General features: G+C 44.8%; 1 protein-coding gene across 1 annotated transcript in view; it reads right to left on the bottom strand.

The window, feature by feature from the left end:
- LOC147623846 (myosin-1-like) overlaps window positions 1-25,147 on the bottom strand; it is a 41,116-nt gene extending 15,969 nt beyond the window's left edge. Inside the window, 13 exon segments of the mRNA XM_086820484.1 lie at window positions 7,308-7,358; window positions 7,361-7,445; window positions 7,612-7,715; window positions 7,846-7,906; window positions 7,908-7,931; window positions 8,034-8,047; window positions 8,419-8,482; window positions 8,752-8,917; window positions 9,091-9,118; window positions 9,294-9,450; window positions 9,556-9,723; window positions 9,808-9,909; window positions 23,157-25,147. Of these exon segments, the coding sequence (XP_086676610.1) occupies window positions 7,308-7,358; window positions 7,361-7,445; window positions 7,612-7,715; window positions 7,846-7,906; window positions 7,908-7,931; window positions 8,034-8,047; window positions 8,419-8,482; window positions 8,752-8,917; window positions 9,091-9,118; window positions 9,294-9,450; window positions 9,556-9,723; window positions 9,808-9,909; window positions 23,157-24,314 (2,182 nt within the window). The 5' untranslated portion in view covers window positions 24,315-25,147.
- Between the last annotated feature and the right edge of the window lie 377 nt (window positions 25,148-25,524).

Below are 25,524 nucleotides of genomic sequence, written 5' to 3'. Positions count from 1 at the left end.
AACATTGATATTTTGATGATGCAGGAGCACCACTTGGGTGAGAGCAGGATCCGGAGATATGGTTCGGTGATGCCTGGTAGATGTGGACACCTTTTGGTCTGCAGGGTTTGGTCCTTTGGGTGGACAAGGAGGAGTATGCATGGTCATTGCAGATGTATGGCAGCAGGCCATTGTGGATCGAGGGATCATTGTGCCTGGTACAGCACAGTATGTCATTATGAGGATGCATGATGAGCTATTGGGCGTGCTCAACGTCTATGCGCCCAATCATGCTAGTGCCAGAGCAGAGTTCTAGACCTAGGTTACGGATGCATTGCCAGAGGCCGCACATTGGTGTGTCGGGGGAGACTTCAACATGCTTGAGGACCCGGCCGATAGGGTGGGAGGCAGTCATGTTACAGTGCACGGCACGGAGCTTGCAGCTGGGACCGGTTTTGCATGTCACTGAGGATCACTGATGCATGGCAGCATGGGGCTTTCTCCCATTCTCAGGACAGTCTTAGTTTTCTCTCGGTCGGATCGCCGGCAGGGAGGGACTAATCTATCACGGATTGATCGCTTTTATGTGGGCGACTGGTTAGGGGAGCGAGGGGGCTCTGTCGGCATTCTTGCTGGCACCTCATTTTCAGATCATGCGCCAGTTATCTTGACATTGGAGGAGAGGACACGGGAGCCCAGCTTGCAGTTGAGGATCCCAGAGAGGGTACTTACAGATCCCAGTCTCGCTAAGGACATTGAGAGGATCTGGCAGGATAGTCAGTGCTCTGACCAGGATGCAGCGGGCCAGTGTGCCCAGGGACTCATCGAGCTTAGCTCTTTTCTACACGCTACAGCTTTGACACGGCTGGGAGAGATTCACAAGCCGGAGCATCGACTGAGACGCAGCCTTGCTTCGCTACAGCGCCTTCAGGAGCAGCAGCCTGCATGTGAGTGGGGTGGCGTCCGAGCTGAGCCAGGCACGCCAGGAGGTTAGAGAGGCAGAGGAGCAGAGAATGAGTTTTACTATCGTTGTCAGGCCCTTCAGTGGACGCAGCTTGCTGATAGAGTGACTGGAGAGTTTTTTGAGATCACTGGACCCCGCCATGCGCGAGCAGGAGTTCGTCAGCTTGGTAGACCGGATGGATCGGTAGCTACTGAGCTCGGGGAGATCCGAGCCATTGCCACTGCATTCTATAGAGACCTGCTTTCAGCGGAGCCAGCCACTGAGGATCGAGATGCTTGCAGACAGACTGTGTGGGCCCATGTGCAAAGGAGGGTCACAGACCGTATGCGTACAGTTCTAGGTGCGCCTCTGTCAGAGATTGAGCTTGCCGAGGCCTTGAGGGTCCTGCCGCGACATAGTTGCCCAGGGGAGGACGGACTGACGCCGGCCCTTTTTTATGCGCTATTGGGACCTTTTGGGGCCAGGCCTCCGCAGGGCCACAGAGATCACCTTTTTCTAGTATACTGTTCGGTTGGGGCGGCATATTTTGACGGCAAGGAGGACGGTCTCTCCAGCTGCAGCGGGGCATTGGCGGCTACAGGGACTCTCAGAGGAGTTCTTGGAGGATTTTTGGGCTCGGCTCTGGGCTAGTCGACAGGCCCGCAGGATCTCGACTTTCCAGTGGCTGGTCGCCCACAGGGGCTCAGCAGTTGGCACTTGGCTTGTTTACAGCAGTCTTCCAGCGGCCTGCATCCGATGCGGCCACCCTATGGAGACACAGAGACATTGCCTTTGGGATTGCCGTCAGGCGTAGCAGATTTGGCTGCAGATGCTGCGTATTCTGGCTCCCCTCTCTCCAGAGGGAATGTTTACGTGGGGTGCCCTGCTTGGTCGACTTCGTCAGGGCCTGCTATGGGCTATGAGATGACGCAGGGCAGTCAGGCCATCAGATTCATTAGGGGCCAGCCTCGCTTGGTTCCGGCACCGGATTTCTCGTCCGCCAGCTGGACACAGGAGAGGGATTTACGATGGGAGCTCCTCAGCAGCCTCACCATCTGGTTCACCTGGAGGGCCCGGTGCTTTACCGCCTTTGAGGGGAGATTGGAGCCACCAGCAGAGACTGTACGGGGGATTCGGCAGGAGTTGATCCACACCCTGCGAGGACAGTATGACCGCATCCGGGGAGACTCGGATGAGGCGACCTTGCGGCGCCAGGCCTTTTTACACCACTTGGCGTCGTGGCCCCTTCTACACCTTACACACGGGATTCCCCCGTTGGCACTACAGGCCACCTGTTTGGCTCCCCCCCCCCCCCCCCCCTATTGTATGATTTAGCCTCTCAGTCCTTTGTACTAATGCTTGTATTTTGCAGCACCTAGGGAGAGTCTCTCGGGTTGCCTTGCTGTATTCACTGCTCTGTTTCTCTTATGAGCAGGAGAGATCTTTTGTAGCCCTACGGGCGTTTTTTATATAACTAATGAAAGGATCTTTTCTCAGAAAAAAAAAAGTGACAGGGCGCCAGGGTACAATATGCACCAACTATCCATCTAGAAATAACGAGACTTTCTCCATACCAAATCTCGAACTTCTATAGGACCACATAGAATCCCCTGGGACCATCAAAGATCTTCTCCACAAAATTACCATCTAATAAATCATATAACCAATCTGTAATCATGTTGAAGAATGGAATTCATCCAGTAAAAAAGAAAATTACAGCCTTGTTATGAAAGGATTCCACTTATGCCACAAACCGCCATGTTTCCACTCGGGCATCTACCACTTCCTCTATTGGAGCCTTGATAGCCCTAGCATGAATTGCCATCACACATGGCTGCAAGATCTGATTAGCTTGTGCATCTCATAAAGATTAAAGACTGGATTTTTGGCAAAATTTCGAATGGACCAAATATCCCAAAACAATCAGTTTTCTTTCATTTTTTTCAGGTAGACTGTCACCCGCCTGTATTTGTGAGAAATCCCCAATCCAAACCCTAATCAGCTTACAGGGAATTTTACATCAAGAATTTTGAAGTTAATAAAACTTGGACATGTTGTCTGACCTAGCATGGCAGACTTCATGATTGGACATGTGTTCTTTTCCAAGGAACCATGATTGGACAAGCTCTATTCCGAAATAGAAGAGCATAATATTGCATGCATGAATGGACATGCTTCCATCCCGAAGTGGGGAAGTATGATTGGACATGCTTCATAAGCATATGATGGACTATGCACTCTTACCATTATGGGAGAGCGTATAGATGGATACAAGTGTATGGAATGGATGGTACTCACCTTAGGCACATGCACAAGAAGCTGTTTGAAGATCTTGCATTGGATGCTGATTTTGAGAATGCTTGAACATTTAGGCATTCATCTTAAAGCATCGAACTTGTGCATAATACTGGTTGCTGATCTAGCGACTTGTATTTTGCAGGAGGTTAAGTATGTTTCTTACTTAAACTACTTTCAATTTTGATAGTTTTACAAGATATGTACCTTTCAAGTTGGAGGTCGATTTTGAGGCCTTTCCCTTCATCTTTTGGAAAAATAGAGGCTGGATCCGAATCAGAGCAATCGAAACCCCCCCCCCCCCCCCCCGGGCCAATTTTTTTTAACTTTTTTTTTATTTACCCTTTTTTTTTAGTTGATGTGGTGACTTGCCTAGGCCATCTCAGCAACTCTTTCTTCAATTGCACATGCAAATTCGTTTTAGAACTTGAGTTATAAGCATCTCTTTCTATTTTCCAAAGAGGAAAAGAGAACTAACTCTTTCCATTTGTTGACAAAGGAAAGTTTCCCATGCAAAACTAAACATGTGTAAAAGTTTCCCATGCAAACTAAAACATGTGTAAAAGTTTCCCATGCAACCTAACATGTGTTATCTTTTTCTATTTTGAAGTAAGAAAGCTTTTTAGAAAGGAATTCACATAAAAGGAGGTGATTCCCTTCATTTTGGAAGAGGAGAGTTCATGTAAACTTGTGCATTTTTGAGAGCAGGAAGGCAAGAAGACTAGCTTCTTCTCTACCAAGTGTAGAGAACCATTTTTCAAGAGAGAAGGCTATCATGCGAAGACGGAGGTGCTACTCAAGAAGGGGCTTTGAAGAGTTGAAGAAGAGCTTGCTGATTTTCTTCATCAAAGGACTTCACTCTTGTGAGTATCCTTGCTACAAGAGAAGATAACCGGTTGTGTGACCCATTGGTAGGCCATTAGGGTGGCACACAGACACGTGAGTTTCTCCAACACTTGTGTGTGTGTCGTAAGCCACCACATACAAACTAGGAGATTCCAAAGGTTTTGTTTTCTATCTTGTTTGATGACGATACCATGCTGATTCAAATCAGCCCATACACTTGTAAAATTCTAAAAGAATAATTCATACTCCTGTGAAGGGACCCGGCCGTTCCAGGTCTATGCTGTGTCGTCTCTCTCTCTCTCTCTCATTTATTCTTCCATCTATTTGGCTCAAGTATTGTTGGCTGAAAGTTCACAAGTTTTACTTCAATTTTCAGCCATGGTTAAAAGTGGATTAATGTGATTTAGTAGTGATAAGCTTGTTACGCAACCTCAGCGAGTTTCATAGACAGGTTTGTGGCATATCTAGTTAACTAGAAATGCCTTCATATTTGATGAAAAAGTTGGTATTACAAATCACATAGGTCATATAAAAGGGCTACTCCTGTGGCAAGTATCTTTCTTGCGATCTGCTCATTTGGTGGAGAATGACACGGATATATATTGGATGAGAGTACTCCGAACTACACCTGTGGTTCCGAGTAATTAGTGAGGGAAAGCTAGTACATCACATGGCGGCCATGTGACTATTTGTAAAGTAATTTTTGTAATATATCTTCTATTACAAGGGGGGGGGGGAAGATGGTTGTGTATTCAATAAATTCATATAGTACAAAAAGGTACATGTATTCTAGCTACCTTAGCAACCCCGAAAAGTCCTATCTAATGACCAATCTTCATATGGGAGAGAGATGATTAACAATGAACTCTGACATTGCCTTTTATAGGCCCTTGGCAGCCAGACCAATTGGCCGACTGTGCTGTCGGCCAGCTTCAGTGGACACAAAAACCACAATCACCACCGACCTGTGGTAAACCTCTGCAGAAGACTAGCCGACTTTATCTATGTCCACACTAAGCCTTTTCCTGAGCTTGTCAAAGCCTAGTTAGTTCCCTAAACCTAATGTTTATCTACTGCGAATCAAGGATTAGCTTGGGATTAAGCATGTCCATGTGCATGCACATGACACAAAAGGAGTTCAAAACTGGTAAGAAGAACATCAAGTTGAAGATTACCGTGGTGAGTTTGATGTAAATAAAGTGTTGGCTTTTATTTCACAGTTTTAGATTGCCTTTGTTGATGAGAATTTCTAAGGCTCCATCACGTTGACATGTTTATGCAAGGGACTGCAATGCAAGTAATTGGTGGCTTGCCAAAAGCACCCGCAATCTTGCACAGGGAGCAGACTCCTTTTGGTAATAAAATACCTGAAGGAAGGGATGTCGGCCCATCTTCAGCCCCTAGTGTGGTGTACTCTGCATATTCTATTTTGGATGTGATGCTAACCATGTTTTGTGGCTTTTGATCTTGTGTATGGTTAATCTGATTCCGAGAAACGCGCCTCCCCATTACACATGTAACATGATATAGGTGTTAGTGTTACAACAGAACAGACACCCAGTCTCTTACATGAAGTAAACTGAATTCGGCTGAGAGGAATTACTCCATATATGGCAAGTCTCTTACACGAGTCATAAACTGAATTCGGCTCAGAGGAATTACTCCATACATGGCAAAGGGCTCCTTGCCATGATCCATGCCCTCACACACTAAAAACAATAATTATATGGGCATGAATTTGTTGCTTGCACAAATCACCAGGAACTTGAATGGCTCCAGACAATGCCCAATGCACAAAGAAATGAACGCCAACACCACTAGAGCCAAATCTTTCAACAATTATCGAGTATCTTCTAGGCAAAGCCAATCCAGTGTTCAAGGTGTGATTCCGTACACGTACAACATATGAGACGGTATGTTCCATAGGAGTATGGAAAGAGTCCAAATATACCCTTTTTAAAAGTTTTGCCTTTTTCAGTTGAAAATGTTTAAAAACATCTTATCATCCTGGAAAAAACCCGTATGCTGCCCCACATGTGATCTGTGCTCCCATACGCTTTTGTGTACTGGTCGCCTTCTTTGTACAGAAAGTCCCACAAACTCTCTCTCTCTCTCTCTCTCTCTCTCTCTCTCTCTCTCCAATGAACAATGAACAATTTTATCTAATTTACTAAATTTGCCCAAATTCCTCTTATTTACACTTTCCCTAAATTCTTGCCCAATTTCTCCTATTTTGCCTACGTTCCCCCTAATACCTTTTATTTTATGTTTTAAAAAAAACATGAACATACGTACCTTATACTGATGCGTACTTCCCGTACACGTTCAAAACGTACTCTACCTAATGTTTCTATTCACCTTTGCAGTGGTTGATGCCCTCAGTAGGAGATGGACAGTTTCCTATTGTCAAGACCACTCTTATCCCACTCGAAGGTCAGGGATCTGAGGACGTGAAGCACAAATGCGCCGACCTCGAGGAGTTTGGCAAGCAATGGGCACAAGCATTAGAAGCCACACGACCTTGTCGCTTCATCATACCCAGATGGAGGTTGGTTTTTTTTACAAAGACCGCCTCTATGTGTTGAAGATGTTTCAAGCACAGCTCTTCCACCATATGTATGATGCTGTCATCAGATTAATTGCAGGGTGAATTCTACTTTAGAGAAGCTAGAGCGGCAATTTCTATCGGCCACACAAAGCGCGATGTCTTTACACATGCCAAACCTAGAAAATAGATGGATGCCAAGGCATGAAAGAGAAATGACACAACCCACTGGTCCCATGAGGTAACTAGATATGGCATCACAAATCACCATCAAAAGCTGGTGACAGGTCCATTGAAAAACATTGAGGCTCATCAAGGCCAACTCCCATAGGGTTGTAACATTATTAAGTCATTGCACAACGACATGGTGTCCATGTATAAGGCTATCATCTATACTGATTTGAAACATACATATTTGTGCTTACTGTTCTAATGCTCCAGGCCTAAGTAGAAAGTCCTTAAGTTTATGCACCTACTTCTGCTTGGACACCATATTGGTCACAACAATCAGCTTATAAATAAAAAAGTTCTCGTCTGATAAATTATTTCAATGTCTGAAATTTGAACAAGGGACACTCAGTATAGCCTGAAGAAAACATGAAAACACTGAAAACATGAGAAGAAGAGGCAACACTTAAGCAAAAAGGTTTTTTTAAAGGAGGGGGGGAAAGGACGCGCATGGGGGGGGATGCTGCTCACCCTCATTGTCATCCACAGACACATGATTCTCGTTATCAATAACTGCAAAGTGAGATTTCCAAGCCACAAAACAGCAGCCAGCATTGCAAAGGCACTGTTCTGATCTTCTTTGCTGATTTGCACCACATCCATTGCATCCTGGATCCCCAGAAGGTCCAGCCTTAGAAAAATCTTCAATGTTTTTTTGAAGATAAGAGATCCCAAGGAACAGATTGGCAAAAATTTACGAAAATATAGAACTAATCCACTTAAATAATAGGCCTGCATCAGCAAGCCTTTCTCAAGTATCTTCCGCGTTACTTACCAGCATTACACGGAATCTAGCAGCATCATCAACATTGTCAATGTGAAGGCAGCTGCTTTGATTCAAATATCGGTAATTTTTAGCAGGCCTCAGATTGATGCGCTCTATAAGCAAGAATGCAAGCAAGGTTAAGGTATCCCGTGTGAATTTTTTACACAAAAGCTCAACTTTCAAAAAGAATACAAGTACTGTGAAATAAAATCATGAATGATTTTCTAACAAAATAAGCAATACCCCTCAAAGCATCATCAGCCCCGGCACAAAACTGGTAAAAAATATGATACGAGCGTTCACCCCTCTGCTTGCTGAACAACTCGTGACTGATTGACAGCAAGATACAAGCTATCACCAACTCCATTTCAATGATAACAATTGCACCAAAATAGCCAAAAGAAACATATTGCGATGATGTCAATACTTACCTTCTCAAGCAGGTCTTCAAAGGCAAAAAAGTTCAGAAGCCCATGCAAAACCAGTGGATAGTATTAGGAAATATAAGAAGAGAAAACTGTGCAGAAATAGATTTTGTGACGGATATGTAAGGGGGTTTACATACATAACCCCTGCTGGTTAAAAGGGCCACCTGTCCCTTGTGGGCAGGGAATCTTTCCCGTCCAAAGATTCCCTGTCCACCCCCCACCACCACCCAATGGTGAGCAGGGAGGATGTCTATCAAGACACTGAATTTATAAGAATCACAAGTTTGTGTCATTTGTATTGTTGACCTACGACATTCCCCTTGGATCAAAGAGCTAAAACACAATGAAAGTAAGCTTTATATTTAAAAAAAGCCATATGACTTCTCACAAGTTTGGATTTTCGCTCCACAAATTTTCCCTGAGTCCTCAAAGTATATGTCTATGAGTTTTCCCTGCAGCATTTATGGTTCCCTTAATCTTAGATTAAGACATTCAAATAGCAACCACAGAACATGCCATCAATAGCAAGTGTATACTTTGTGTGACTCTCATATTGCACTAGTAAATGCAGATAAGAATCTGACAGCCATGTCATTACCTCTACTGATAAACCCAAAATAATAAACCTACTTAGCAGCGATTTCTACAAGATGCAGGTTTGTTACTTCTCAAGTCAACCTCTTGAAACCGTAAAACTTCAGAAAATCCTGAGTGCACTCACAAATCGGCTGGAATTATCATTCCTTAGGGTTTTGGCATTCCCAAAAGCCTCCAAGATAGGGTTGGTCTGTAAAATTTCATTTTCTACGCCACCACCTCCACCAACTGCTGCCAAGTACTGCATAGCAATTTTGGCTGTTTCCGTCTTTCCTGCACCACTCTCACCACTAAAAAGAGAGAAGACATATAAGAATAAACTCCACCTTACAAGTCAAGGCAAATCATAAAATGGCTATAATAAGGCACAATGTAAAGGGTTATTTTTAGCATGAGCTGGGGAAGGATGGCCAAAAGTACACAAGCAAGACCATAATCTTCTAAAGGGGGAACAAATGCATACCTAATGATGATTGATTGATTAGCTCCATCTGTTCAAAAATTTCAAAAAGAAAAAAACTTCATTAGAGATGTAGAGCTTTACCTGCTAAGTTAGTTTATGCTTTGCAATTCTCAAACCTTGTGCGCTTAAAGCAAACAAAAACTGCATCCTTTCTCAATGCCTGATGATATACTATTTGACACAACAGAAACTTCGATGCTCACCCCTCATCATTGCTCCAAATGCACTTTCTGCTGTCATGTATACATGAGGGCCAAGACCGTCCTTGGTCTTGTTTCTATAGAGTTGAAGTAAACTGTTTGTATAAAGTGGAACCTCCTTGAAAGGATTGATTGCGATCAAGACAGGACCAGCTCTAGTCTGCAAAGAGGCGTGTTAGCCAAACCATATGTTAACATAAGATGATTAAAACTTGCAAAAGTGCTCCAGCTGCCAACTGAAAAACCCAATCTTTCAGCAACTTACATATATCTTGTCTTCAACATATCTGTAACGAAGGTTATGCAGGACTGCAGGCTCATTTAGATAGCTCAGCTGTATGAGATCAACTACTCCTTCAAGGATGATAGGATTGGCTGGTAGCAGTTTGGAGGATGGTAACTTCAGTAACCGAGGATGAGTCCTTGAACGCGACTGCATATCAAAAACCTACATCAACTCATATTCTTGTACTACCAATGAAGCCAACAGGCAGCAAGCAACCACTACATTCCATACCTGACCATCTGTGGTGCTAACAATTGATTCTGCCTCGCTTGTGGATTGCACAACCCCAAGCGTCCATTTATTTTCAGAGTTTAAGCACCACACTCGGGAATTCTGCATAAATAAAAACCAATGTCAAAGTTCATTCCGAGTGCTTTCAAAAAAAAACCAATCTTGTTGACACTTCATGGCACTGTGCATTATCAGTTGCACTATTGATGTATCACCATGGTCTCATAGACCTTTGTGGTCTTTTGTTGACGTATGTCTGACACCCTTACTTGCTTCCCACATGCAGGAGGCTCTAGTACAGTGGACTATCTTATGGGGTCTCCTACTCTCATGCCACACATCCAGGACTTCACCATCCCCCCCCCCCCAACCCAACCACCTATAAAAGCCAACCACACTTACCTCTCATTCACCATCTCATGCCCTGCATTCCCCCCCACACCAATTCCCCCGTTTCTACCTTCACCCATATCCACTTTCACTAGATTTAGACATCATCTATGAGGACCACCTCTCCCCGCCGTGTTTCATCCCTTGACCCTCTCCATTCCCATATCCGCACTCATATCCCAACTTTCATCCATCATTCATGACTCCACCCACACCAGCTTCCCCTACACCACATGCTCCTCCTCAAACCACTTTGCCGGTGGGCTCTCAACCTCAAAATGGGTAGTAAGATGAGGAATGTAACCCCACAAGGCTCCACCTCCTATGCAAGACAGAACATGGATTGATCTCAGCACGTGAGAAAAAAAAATCTTCCTTCGACTCACCTGCAAGAGGAAGCGTGTGTTTCTCACTAGACGAGAACCAGCTCTTCTTGAGCGAGGATAACTCGGACGCTTGGCACATTCTTGAGGAAAAATGAACCCCCACACCCATCACAGATCCTAGTCTTTGAAAGGTGTATGCACTACAGCTTTATGGTGTTCTCGGTTAGCCCATATCCCAAATGTCACACATCCCCCAACCCACAGCGACTCTCCTCTTTTAATGCCACCAATGTCGTTCGTGTCATTTGCACTCTACACTCAGTGCATGGTGACAAACTAGCTCATCATCAACAGTGCAACAGTTGTACAGTATTAGAACCCCAGTAGGATAATATTTATCGTAAGCCGTGACCCCATTGTACATCCTCAGTCCAGGATAAGTCAGGCACGAGCTACGTAAGTCATTCCTCAGCCTTAGCGGGTCAGTCAGTCAGTCAAGTCCCTTAACCCACTTGGAGAGAATCATTCATGCATGTAGAGTCAGTAAAAGCCTTAGGGTTTGCATCAGAAAGCACTCTGCATTTTGCATAATATGCATTCATATGCCTATGCATCATTTAGAACATCCTAGAAGCCTTAGGTTATTTACTAGGATTTATCTGGTATTTTTTCCATATTTTATGGTATTTATTTGGCATTTATTGTCATTTATAAACATAAAGTTTATTAAATTATGACCAGCCAACTTGACCAACCCCTATCTAGTATAAAGAGGCTTGCATTAGGGCTTAGTTTCTCATTCAGTCTTTAGTGTGCTAAGAGCTTTCTTCCTCAGTCCTAGGAGTTCCCTTGCCTTCAGCACTAGACTAGTCTCATCCAGCCCTTGGAGTGCTTGAGTTTGCTTCAGCCAGCCCTGGTTCTCCAACGCATGCAGTTCAGCAGTCCCTACAGCCATAAGCACAGCCATACAATGCATCTACAGGCCTGAATCAGCAAGAAGACCTGCGTTTTCTGCATATCCAGCAGCTGGCCTGTGCACAGCAGTCCTACAGTCTGCGTTTCTGTCCAGCAGCAGCCCCTACAGTCTGCGTTTCAGTCCAGCATCAGCCCTCAGAAATCAGGTCTACAGCCCTACGTTTGCAGTTTTCCAGCAGTTTCAGCCTAGATTCATCAGTCTACATCAGTATCCAGCATTCAGTGCATCATCCAAGCATACACCAATCATCTGGTGAAGGTAACATAGCATTCATAAGCATTTGCAACAATCTAACATAGCTTAGAACAGTCCACCGCCTTCTTTTCTCAGCCTCAGGTTGCAGCCCTTCCCAAGCATACACCAGTCATCTGGTGAAGGTAACATAGCATTCATAAGCATTCACAGCATTCTAACATAGCTTAGAACAGTCCACCACCTTCTTTTCTCCGCCTCAAGTGTGCAGCCCTTCCTCATGCCCTTGGGAAGAGTGCATAGGCTCGAGATCAGTTCATCGAGGTGTTTCTCAGCTGTGTACAGTTCAGCCAGGCTTCCGATCCTCTGAGATCTTGCGTTTGGCTTATCTACAGTCCACAATCATTCTCTCTAAAGAAATAAAGCAAATACTATCTCGTTGTTATCGGGATAGGGGGCCCTTCAGTGGGTAATTCGGGACCCAATCTGGTGTACAGTTCTCATATCTCTCTCTCATATCTCTTTAAAGTTTGAAGTATTAAAGTGGATTGCTAAACTCACAAAAATCAAGATACAGAAGACGGTGTGAGCATGTGTGTGACAGGATCTTCCAATACAAAGACTTCCGCTGCATATCACATTGGTATCAGATTCAGATTGCCCACACACACCGTATCCTAGCGTGGGGGCATCCTTGGATGGTTAGATTGCCTTCCGGCACGACCACCGACTTCAGCATCATGTCTACAGAAGAGAGTACTCATCAGCCGAAAGATGTCTCCCCCGAAGGAGACCATGTTCTTTTGCCTACAGCAAACACCATAGCTCTTCTTAGAGCTCAGAACCAGCTGCTCATGGAGCGTCTCCAACTCTTGGAGGCAGCAGCAGCACATCCTTCTCCACCTCGGGCAGCACCTGACTATATCTCCCTCTTCTTTCAGATGGAACAACAAAGGAGAGAGGATGAGGCCCGAAGGAAAAGAGAAAAAGCAAAAAGACGGGACTATGAGGAAGCCCAACGCAGGATCGACGAAGACCGGCATCAGGCTGAACTCATCGCTCGGGAACACCAACATGCACTTGATCGAGAACGTATGTTACTCGAGCACCAACGGGAAAAGCCATACGCTTGAGGTATCAGCAGCTCTCCTCAGTCTCCCTAGTCATAGGTGTCACCAGCCAGTAGTCCGCAGCAGCATCAACCACCATCATTCGCAATCAACCAAAACTTCAGTAAGTATGATGGTAAGTGTGATCACTCATCAGTTAATCAATTTATTTATCAGTTTAATGTTCATTTTCCATTAGCTAGGATCACAAACCCACAAGATAAAGTCCACTTAGCGGCTCCCCATCTCACTGGTGAGGCAGTCACTTGGTGGCAGCATTGGTCTAGTATTCATACAGACCAAGCCACAAGTGTCACAGCCTTTGACTGGGACATCTTTGTCCATGACCTGAAGACCAGATTTCTCCCGCCCCAGTACATGACCGGTCTAAAAGACGAGTTCTATGGACTCAGACAAAACGGATCCCCAGTGCTTCAGTTTTTCGGTAAGGTTATTATTTTAGCACATCAGTTAGGGTTATCTGAGCAGGCTAAGATGGAGCAATTCATTCGTGGATTGGACTCATAACATTCCGTTCACAGTTTGTAACTTTGAACCAAGTACATATGACCGGGCTCTGACTCTCGCTTAGAATGAAGAAATGAAGCTCAACGAGAGCAAGCCCAAGCAGTCATCCCAATCCAGTACCAAACCCCAACAGGGGAAGGGTAATTTGTCTTCTAAAGACACAAAGACAGACAACAGTCCTAGCTCTAGTTCAGGGGGGGTAAGGAATCCAAGCCTAAGAAAACCCCTGAGAAAAAGGCTCAAGCAAGCATTACTGGAGGTTATCTTCCTCCAGAGGAGCAAAGTGTGACATGTAGAGGCTTCGACCGTAGTAATCACAACCTTAGTCTAACTAAACTGCACTTAATGATGTTTAAGAGATAGACAAATATGTGTCAATGCAATGCAATCAGCTATATTAGATGACGAATGCGGTTACAATGAGATCCAAAGGGATCTATGCTCTCCTAGATGATGTCTACCCCTGAAAGAGAGGGAAACATGCTGAATAATGATGAAGGATGGCTGAAAGATGGCTGTCCTGACTCCAATGCTGAGTTCCACCACTTGTATGCTGGTATCCCTCTATGTAGGAGTTGGGAAGATGGCTGAATATGCTGATGCGTGGGCCTGAATGCTAGAATGCTATGATGCGTGGATGCGCTGCTGTTCCCAGCCCTCTTGGTGTAGAAACGCTGAAGGAACACATTGTTGGATGCTGAACTGTATCCCCTTTGCTCCTAGGAAGGAAAACGCTGAAGAGATCCAGATGTCTATGCTGAAATGATGCGTTTCTTTATATATGGGAAATTGGTGCTGGTCGGCCAGCTTGGCTGCAACAATCGGCCAGCTCTGAATATACTCACGACTGCCATTTAAATGCCATAAATGCTTTAAAGGCTGGTCGGCTGACTTGAATGCTGTCGGCTGCCTCCACAAGCCCCAATGCTTTTGTCTAGATGGTTAATATGATGCTACAATGCTGAATCCAACCCATACCATGTGGTACATGCTGAAAACATTCATTTCAATGTCCATAAAATGCCTGATAAATCCTGATTAAATGCCTGATGATGCCATGCCATAAAACAATGCCATGTCACTGTACACCTGAATGGTGTGCACGTGACATTCCCCGCTGCTAAACTGTTGCTGGGTGGTATACCTGGCAACCTTCGACTCCTCTGTGATCCTTCTCCTCCGAACCACTGCCCCCTTCTGTCTTCTGCTGCCGGGACTGAGGTCGTCTGCAGGAGTAAAATCCTTTGAGCCAAGACTCTATGTACTGCGGGAACTGAATGGCAAATGCTGCTAAAACTGCTTGGAAATACCTGAGTCACCCCTGACCTACCTGTGGAAACCTTTCACCTACCATCTCCGTCATTCCTGAAGCTCTAAACCTCCTGAGGCGATGTTGGAGCAAACTTCCGTCTTCTATGGAAGAGAAACCCCCTGCTGCTGCCAGTTGAAGCCCAAAACTTATGTCCTCCTTTGATGATGGATGTCATTCTTCCCCAGAGAGTTCATGGGCAGCATGTCTGCCTTGCAAATGCAAGACTGACTGCTAAGATGTCTGTTATGCAAGCCATGTGCAACCCTATATGCTGTGCAAGAATGCAGATGGATGGGTTACTAATGCATACCTAAGGGAAAATCCCTAAGGGTAAGATTTTGAGAATTGGGTTTAACTGTGCGGAAGTGATTAACATGATGTCTGACTGAATGACTGATGGAATGAACATGCTCTAAGGCTGGTTACCCTGTAACGCTCTGATACCAATGTGACATGTAGAGGCTTCGACCGTAGTAATCACAACCTTAGTCTAACTAAACTGCACTTAATGATGTTTAAGAGATAGACAAATATGTGTCAATGCAATGCAATGCAGCTATATTAGATGACGAATGCCGTTACAATGAGATCCAAAGGGATCTATGCTGTCCTAGATGATGTCTACCCCTGAAAGAGAGGAAAACATGCTGAATAATGATGAAGGATGGCTGAAAGATGGCTGTCCTGACTCCAATGCTGAGTTCCACCACTTGGGCCAGCTCTGAATATGCTCACGACTGCCATTTAAATGCCATAAATGCTTTAAAGGCTGGTCGGCTGACTTGAATGCTGTCGGCTGCCTCCACAAGCCCTAATGCTTTTGTCTAGATGGTTAATATGATGCTACAATGCTGAATCCAACCCATACCATGTGGTACATGCTGAAAACATTCATTTAAATGTCCATAAAATGCCTGATAAATCCTGATTAAATGCCTGATGATGCCATGCCATAAAACAATGCCATGTCACTGTACACCTGAATGGTGTGCACGTGACACAAAGACAGTATCAGTCAGAAAACAGATGTTTTTTCTGTCATACCATTGGGCATGGTAAGAAGGATTGTCCAAAAAGACAAGCGGAGCAAGCCTCCAAAGAGCCTTCTGCCATAGTTGCCGCAGTATCCCCCACTCCTCCAGACCCGCCTGTTATCACCAATGCGGTTCAGATCTTACCTTCTATGCATTCCATGCCATTCGTGGTACTTGATGCTAAGCAGGAGGGTGAGGCAACAACCACACAGAAAAGCCTAATCCGAGCTTATGGCTCTGCCAAGGGTCGACAGTTCATAATCCTTTTTGACATGGGCAGTTCTGAGGACGCCAACCCTCCCCAGTTGGCTACTAACATGAGTTGTCCCTTAGTGCCCTATCATTTGGAGGTAGACGGGTTTACACCTGGTCTTCGCACCCACATTTCCCAGAAGGCACATTAGTTTTCTTTTCAAGTTCAAAAGGCCTCATTCCAGCGAGATTTCATTGTCTCTCCTCTTTTGGGATGTGACATGATCTTAGGAATCCAGTGGTTTCATCAGTATGAACCTATTTCCCAATTGGGGGCAGGACACCTTTATCATCTCTAAAGGTTTTCCTGAGCCTGTCATGATTCGGGGGGATAGGAGCATTCTTGGCATTCCTATGATTTCTCATCTCCAGGTCCGACGAGCTATGTGCAAGGGAGTAGAAGGAGCATTGATTTATGCTCAGACAGCTTCTATCTCATCGATAACCGCTATCTCATCTTCTTCAGTCCCTCAGTTGGTAGATCTCCTTTCTCATTTAGACATTTCTAAGGACGAACTCCCACCCAGTATTCCACAGTTAGCAGAACCTCCTAGCAAGTTTCCCTCTTGTCTTTCCAAAGACTTTCAAGGACAAGCTAGAACAGCAATTAGTTCTCAAACATTTGAAACATGTTCCTTATGGACACATTCTCAAGCTAGAACAACAGTCAGTTCTCAAACATTTGAAACATGTTCCTTATGGACACATTTTCACAATCACCACAAACCATCAAGCACTTAAGTGGCTCCCGATGATGCCAAGTGCCCAGTGGAGTGCTCAGCACACTAGACAAGATCAGCTCTTCCAACAAGTTGGAGAAATGATTAAGTACATTCCTGGTCAACATCCAGACCAGTCAGAAGTCTACCATTCTCAACATCTCTGGAAAAGACTTAGTAAGCATAAAAGATCAGTATGTCAATTCCGCAGAATTTGGTACTCAACCCAATTTGGCCCTCAATTTTGAGCCTGGCCATTATTCAGTTCACAGACATGCCAATAAGTTTAGACGAGATATCCACTTCAAGAAAGGAGATAGGGTCTATCAATGCATCATGAAACATAGATTAAAACAAGTGGGCAAATATTGTCCCAAGCTTCCATTCCGTAGTTTTGGCCCTTTTCCAATAGTTAAGACGTTAAGTGATGTCTCCATGAAATTACAGTTGCCTACCAATTGAACAATGCATGATGTTTTCCATGTTTCTTGGCTAAAACCATATGTTGGTCCAGCGGTGTTTGATGTTTCAGATGAACAGCAGCCAGATGTGGTAGACGAAGCAGAAGTTATTAAGCCCAAGCAAATCCTTCTTCATCAATGGAAGCATGGTTCCGATCGACGGGTACATCAGTCCCATACGAAATTCCGAGATTGAGGCACCCACGAAGCCGTATGGCTAGACGAGGAGTTCTTCCAGGAGTAACCCCAGTTGTTGGCGGATTACTTGGAAGCCATGAACCTGCCGCCAAGCTAAGCAGGAGATAATGTCACATGCACTCTGCACTCAGTGCATGGTGACAAACTCGCTCATCATCAGCAGTGCAGCAGTTGTACAATATTAGAACCCAGTAGGATAATATTTATCGTACAACGTGACCCCATTGTACATCCTCGGTCCAGGATAAGGAGAGAATCATTCATGCATGTAGAGTCAGTAGAAGCCTTAGAAAGCACTCTACATTTTGCATAATATGCATTCATATGCCTGTGCATCATCTAGAACATCCTAGAAGCCTTAGGAAATTTACTAGGATTTATCTTGTATTTTTTTCATATTTTATGGTATTTATTTGGCATTTATTGTCATTTATAAACATAAAGTTTATTAAATTATGACCAGCCAACTTGACCAACCCCTATCTAGTATAAATAGGTTTGCAAGGGTTTAGTTTCTCATTCAGTCTTCAATGTGCTAAGAGTTTTCCTCCTCAACCCTAGGAGTTCCCTTGCCTTTAGCACTAACTAGTCTCATCCAGCCCTTGGAGTGCTTGAGTTTGCTTCAGCCAGCCCTGGTTCTCCAACACATGCAGTTTAGCAGTCCCTACAGTAGCCGGCCTGTGCACAGCAGTCCCTACAGTCTGCGTTTCTGTCCAGCAGCAGCCCCTACAGTCTGCGTTTCAGTCCAGCATCAGCTCTACACCAGAAATCAGGTCTACAACCTTGCGTTTGTAGTTTTCCAACAGTTTCAGCCTAGATTCATCAGTCTACATCAGTATCCAGCATTCAGTGCATCATCCAAGCATACACCAATCATCTGGTGAAGGTAACATAGCATTCATAATCATTTACAACATTCTAACATAGCTTAGAACAGACCACCGCCTTCTTTTCTCAACCTCAGGTGTGCAGCCCTTCCTCATGCCCTTGGGAAGAGTGCATAGGCTCGAGATCAGTTCATCGAGGTGTTTCTACAGTCGTGTAAAGTTCAGCCAGGCTTCCGATCCTCCGAGATCTTGCGTTTGGCTTATCTACAGTCCACAGTCATTCTCTCTAACGAAATAAAGCAAATACTATCTCGTTATCGGGATAGGGGACCCTTCATTGGGTAATTCGGGACCCAATCTAGTGTACAATTCTCATATCTCTTTAAAGTTTGAAGTATTAAGTGGATTACTAAACTCACGAAACTCAGGATACAGAAGACGGTGTGAGCATTTGTGTGACGGGATCTTCCAATACAAAGACTTCCGCTGCATATCACAGCTCGAGCTCTCAAAAATCTGCATGATGGGAAAGCAAACAATCATGAAGATCTACATGCAGAACACTTTGCCCACAGGCACCATGTGCTTGCTCCCATCCTTGCAAATCTATTTAATGGAGCCCTTTATGAAGGCTTCCCCCCCTCGTGGACCACAAACACCATTGTCCCCATAAACAAAGCAGGAGACCCCATGGATCCGAATAACTGCAAGACTACCATGATTGGCCCCACAATGGCCAAGATTTATGGAGCAATGCTAGAGGCAGAAATCAGCTTTATGGCTGTGAGGTTGGGGTACAAGGCATCAAGTCAGGCAGGCTTCAAAAGGAATTTCTCCACCCTATACGGGACGACATAAAGGAGGCGAGGTCACAAAAACATCATGTATGCTTTGTGGATTTTCCGAAACCCCCCCCCCCACCCCCCCACCCCCCCAAATCCTGTCTGTTCGGACGTTTGCAAGGGCTCAGCTCCCACCTGACATGATTTGGGGTGTGATGGCAGTGACTGGCCAAGTTTGAGCACCAGGTGGACTCTCTAGGGATATATGCAATATTATTGAGGTCAAACAGGGTTGCCCACTCTCTCCTACACTCTTTGGTCTATATCTTAATGAGATAGCAGCCTTTGTGGAGAGCTTTGGGGGCAGAAGCTCACCATTGGTGAGGTAATGGTGCCCATGTTGTACGCATATGATATTGTCTTGATCTGAGATTCAGCCGAGGGTTTACAGAAACACTTGGATGCATTGGAGAGGTTTTGCAGGGAGAGGGACCTCACCGTAAACCTTGGTAAGACCCAGGTCATGGGCTTCACACACTCTATAAGGTTACATAACAGCTATTCTTCTTGTACAGAGATGTCCCAGTGGAGATTGTGAACATGTAAACCTCGGAGTCACCTTTACATGTCCCTACTTTTGCATGACTACGACCACCAACCGAGAGGCCACGCCTCCCTAGCCCGTCTAGAGAGACTGTTTCTAGGCACACTTCCAAGAGCCTCATACCAAGTGTTGGCTTTTTGACACTTTGGTACGCCCAGCAGCTATGTATGGTGCAGCTTTTTGGAGTCCAGGACTAGGTAAGGCTACCTGGAAGAGTATAGAAAAGCGCTTCATTAAAGCATATGATACTCATATCATCTACCATTCAATAGACAGTAAATTTTCAGCCCTAACATCCTTTGAGGACTTTTGGAGTTTTCTCTTACAATTTGTGGTTATGTCGTGTTCCGGTCAATGTACAAACATACGCATAACTTCTCACCATGAAATGGCGCAAAACATAGGAGGGTATTTGGCAACCAATCTGGCTCCCAACCCACATGCATCAACAGACATGAAGCATGGCGAACAGAAAGCCCAAACTGCAGAATGATAGGCCAAATTCCAAAGTTGACAAGCTGGCACAACAGCAAGCCCAGATGAAACACAAGACCACCATGCTTAGACACCAACGGAAATTTCGAGAATGAGAATGAAGATAGGAAGAATCTGACCGCCTTCAACGCAAAGCAGCAGAGGCAAAGCCAAAGAGAAACTTGGAAGGGGATCTCGCAAATTGAGCCATAATTAGCAGCTGGGAACCACTTTCAGTATTCTCAGCATATCCACACAAGAACAAAACCTCCATGAAAACTCAAGAACACACAGAGCTGTTAGTTCCAAACATGTGAGATGATCTATGTATGTCAGGCAGAAACTTTTTTACTGCCAAATACAAGCTCTCAAAACAAAAGCGATGACAGCCAGATGTGTTGTAACATGCCTACAAAAGCATTAATGCTAGGGTTGGCTGATCAGGCAACTGTGCCGACACTCAGCCAGCTGTCCATTACCATAAAAAGATGTGTTGAATCTGTCCACAATGACTGATCCTTAAGTGCCCTGTTGTCAGGCCCAAAACTGCAATCCATTGATTCAAACACGGCCTCTGATCGTGCCCAGAAGTAACTGCACCAGTAGAACATGTCCATGGGCATCCATGCCCACATCATGGAGCACCAGGGCAGATCATGCTCCTTTACTCCACTTCCGATCTGGTCCATCCATAGGCTCCGCTCCATATCCACCGGCTCTGGCTCCAATTACCTTTGTTGGAGCTATTGCCTCCGGAACTCGTACACCACTAGAAATCTCATCTTCCTCCTTGAATTTGAAGAGACCCACAAGAGTATCCTCAGAAACTAGTTCAGGAACCGTGGCCATACTAACCTGATCCTCCTTCATACATGATTCAGTGAGATCCATTAACTCTGACATCTGCACTCCGAGCGACTGCTCGTCTTCACAGTATGATTGCTCCGCCAGCTCTAACTCGACCACACCACCAACATTGGGACTTCCTGGGGATCTTCCATCAATCTACACTCCTTGGAGAAACGGTCTCTTGTGCCGCTTCTTGTCCTGAAAGCTTTTGGGCAACCTCAGAAACTGCCTCTTGCTGAGTTTCAGCTACAAGTTAACTCTCAAGTTCTATGCCTTAGTCTTCTGGCTCTGAGCTGCATCTCGTGCCTGGATCTCTCTATGACACTATACCAACTTGTTCTTCAATGACTTCCATAATAAACCATTCCACTTGGTTTCTTTCTATTCCTTCTCATGCATTCTATGACCTAGAGATCTGATTCTTGACACACTACTCCCAAAGCTTTAAAGTTTAACCCATCCTTGGTTATAGCCTGGAAACATTTTACCACATTTGCCACGAAGAAAAACGCTACCTTGCTCCCTTGGAGAAGAAATGCACATTCGATGCATTGATTGCCTACAAGGCTTGACCTAATCTACATGCAAACTACTGCTATATGCGAGATCTATGCAAGGAACCCTAACCCACATGCACAAAACTTGCTACGAATGCAAAAACTTCCTGCATGCACTTCTTGCAAACCCACATTGCACCCTAGGAAGAATCTAGATGCTATGATACCAATGTGACATGCCTGCAGAAGCGTGGTCTGGTTAACGCTAAGCAAGTCTGAGATTGACGCTTATTAATTTTGCAAATAGACAATAGAGAAGATCATGCAGACCTAACTTACTGTATATTTCCAAACATGATTATATACAATGATTCTCACATATCTACACTGAGATCACTCTGTACATGCTCTGCATGTGGCCACAATGCATGGCCTAAAAGCTGATTCTCTTATCCTTTCAGAAATGCTCAGGAGAACTTCCTTTCCAGAGGTTCTTGATGTTCTATTACTGCTGCCCAACAAAATCTGGCACTAAAAACTTTAGATCACATTTGTTCCTCCTCCATGAATGACCCTTGACCTACCTATTCATAAGTGGTGAAGACTGGTTAGCTGCTAGGGTTGGCTGGCCGGCCAACTGTGCCCTAGGCCAATTGTCTATTACCCTAAAAAGATGTGCCATAGATATCCATATTGACTCTGCTATCAGCCAAACACGGCCTCTGATCGTGCCCAAAGGCGATTGCACCGGTAGGACATGTCCATGGGCATGACATGACATGCAAAGTAGGAAAACACCATGCATTACATTTCTGAAAATAAGCGTTTGTAGATGGTTGGAGCAGGAAAGGAGTCTGAGGAGCATCTTGAAATAGAAGGGAAGCAGACAGAGATAACCCAAAAAAGCAAGAGTCAATGCAATGCAGAGAGGTAGAGACATGGATGCCAAGAATAGAGGAGGAAGAGAGAGAGATCTGTAAGCTTAACAAAGATAACTCAAAGTAGGTAAATGTTAAGAGATGTGCAGTACGTTAGTGTGTGATATGAACACAGAATTATAAAAAGGTCACATCAATTTCCTGAAGGCTTACGACCAAACCCCTAATCCATGGATAGGGACAAGCCACAAAAATGAAATGATCCAATAACCCAGAGGAAGATATGGCTGAGCATTTGTGACACAAAAAGCAAATGCTATCCAGAAAAAAAAACAGTCTGAATGCAAGCCCATTTCCCTAGTAAATACAGGCAGCTGGAACTCCTAAACCAATTTTTCCTATCGATTATTCTGCTAGCTGATCACAGTGTGGTTAAACCATGGTACTTATTCAATACTTGGATGGTCAATGTACCTTATCACTACACAACGTCAAAATATGGAAACCTGTAACAATACGACAGGAAGAGACGCTGCTTGGCAGTGCCCCAATGAATTCTAGCTAAGCCATGGTACCTATTCAATACTTGGACAGTCAACAAACCTTAACACTACACAGGACTGACTGGCCACATCAAATATAGAGATCTGAGATGCGCAAATTTAACCATAGGACAGAGACACTGCAGAAGCAGCTCCCTTTAAGCAGGACTGGGTTTTTCAAACAAATCATGAAATCACAAACATCCACGCTCACAGCTTCAGTCCCTTCAGACACACTCACAATTTTAGACAAGTAATAAAGAGTCACCAAGGTCAGACTAATCTGAATTTTGAATTAAAGTTGCTGAGGCCCTGGACTAGTGTGTACATGCATGATGTATCCCATGGACAGTGAATTTCTATATTGCAACGATCAATTTGAGGTTTTCCTGCACAAACCTTTTTCAAACCCGATAAGGCATCCCTCCACCTCTTTAAGTTTGTCCGTTCAGCCTTTGGTTTTGCTGGTGTCGGAGAAATACCCTCAGCTTTACCATTATCCAATGAGACCTTGACATCATCCACTGAGGCATTGCCACTATCCAATGAGGCATCACCATTTTCCAATGACTTTTCATTCAATGCAAGCTGTTCGCAATGCTCATCCTCACTACCCGAACTATCACTCTGAAATTCTGCACCACCTTCATCAATCTTACTCAACTTGAACTCTTTCACCTCCCCACTGTCATATTTATTGGCCACAGAACTTGAAATGAAGCCCATATTATCAAGATTATCTGTGTCTTCCTCAGTAACTCTCTCTATTTGAACTAAATCACTGTTACTCCCTTTGTCTGGATCCAATGTGGTTAATTTCAGGTAGTCATAGTACAAAACTTCTGGCCTTCTCTCACTTCTATCAATGCGGTCAATTCTATCGAGCCACTGACAATCGTTTCTTGAAGTCTCGCTTCTTTCATTAAGAACATCAAAATCTTCAACTGTTTCCGTCAAACATTCAGAAATTTCCAAATCTAGGACTGCATTTGATGCGTCCAACTGCTTAGCCTCTGCTGCTATATCAGCATTTATGTGATGTATCTGATCTGAGGGCAATGATACAGAATCAGCATCAGTAGGCTTGAATGAGAAGGAAGTGGAATCAAAAAGCTCTGCACTGTCGGGTATGGGAGGCTGGGGTGTTAGCATTGAGCTGAAGCTCAAGTTGGGCCGCATGCAATCGGAGAGGGGAGTTTCTAATTTGCCACTAGTGGCAGCGTCGCCATTGGCTTTATGTTCAGCCGCTGGGGGCTGCAGAGAAGTGTAGCTGGGGTTGGGATGAAAAGAGTCCTTGGAGGTGCAACGGCTGGAGTCCTGGTTTCCATTTCCGGATTCAGGAGGTTCATGATGCCCTGCCGATGAGGTAACAGCCACGGCTATGGCGACTGCCTTCCTCATACGAGCAGTGGATGGCAAGCGAGCTTTTGATGTTGGCCTCTGCGGCAGCGCAGGAAGCACGTCTGCTGGCTTCTCTTCTGTGAGCTTCATGGACTCCAGCATCTCCTCCAGCGTGCTGCGATGCCCTGAGGGAGCCATGGCGTTGAGAGAAAGCATCGTATCTTGCCTTCACGAGAAAACCGATGTAGCAGCAGAAACAGCAACTGGAGAAGAAGACGGAGAAGAAGAAGAAGGAGAAAGCTAAACTTCGGCTGGCTATGTTCACAACACCACAGGCTTCAACCCGAAAACCGCCTTTCCACTATTCGCATTGCCTGCTTCGCCTCCATGCACTTCCAAGTATGATGATCATCATCATGCTTGTGAACGTCTAAGAAATGGAGATCGAGATGTCTTCCATCCAAAATCTGTCCTGGAACAATGGCAACCTCCAGAATGCGGTAACTCTGAGGATTTGCCCAGGGTACAGCTTCTGCACAGGGAACAGGTGAGAGCCAGCGATTCCCCGCCTTCATCTGAGACGGAATTCAATACGTCAAAGCGATGCGTCAAGGCTTGCAATGGTTGTAATTCAGAGGAAGAGTGCTTCGATCGGAAGCTTGGAAATGAAGGAATTTGGCTGGAAATGAAAAACCTTCTGCGTAACTACAGAGAAGAAAGAACAATAAAGAAGAAGAAAAAGAAGAAGAAGGCAGTGGCAACAGAGCTGATTGATGTGTGCGGGAAGCGTTCGTTGACGGCGATGTTGTTTTGCAGGCCAACGGATCCGAAGAATCGCCTATGTGTGCAGAAGATGGGGGGAGAGTGGAAGGAGGAAACCTGCGCAGAAACTGGCTATGGCGGAGGCAAAAGCTCTGCAACGTCTATCAGAGGGAGACAAAACAGGGGTAAGAAGAAGAAGAGAGGCCGACGACGAAGAAACATTCCATGAAGAAGAAGAAAAGTAAACACGAGCGAGGGCCGCGCGCCCATTTTTCTTAATTTCTCGCATTTTCTCGTTCATTTCCGCCCTCTATTATCGAAATATTCTTCGTTTTTCCGAAATTCTCACCGGCTGAACCCCCTTCACCGTCACGGGACTTCACCGACTTCTCCCGGTTATCCTATTTTTTTAATATATTTTAAAGACGTTGGTTCTTAATCTTTTTAAACGTGGCTAGCATGTCCTCCTTAAAAGCCGTTGTGACAAACAAAGATGCTTGATGTGAAGAGCCCCTCTATCCATGACATGTGAGAGAGAGAGAGAGAGAGAGAGAGAGAAAGAGGCCTATTTACACCCATGGCATGGTGGTGGTGGTACTTTCAAACATGCAACCTCCATGCACACAACCATCAAGCACCAAATGATTCCCTCTGCCCAAGAGCC

Source organism: Cibotium barometz, chromosome 26, assembly GCF_041138505.1.
Source record: "Cibotium barometz isolate CiBa-2024 chromosome 26, ASM4113850v1, whole genome shotgun sequence".
Classification (NCBI taxonomy): domain Eukaryota; kingdom Viridiplantae; phylum Streptophyta; class Polypodiopsida; order Cyatheales; family Cibotiaceae; genus Cibotium; species Cibotium barometz.
This window is presented reverse-complemented; position numbering and strand designations above follow the sequence as displayed.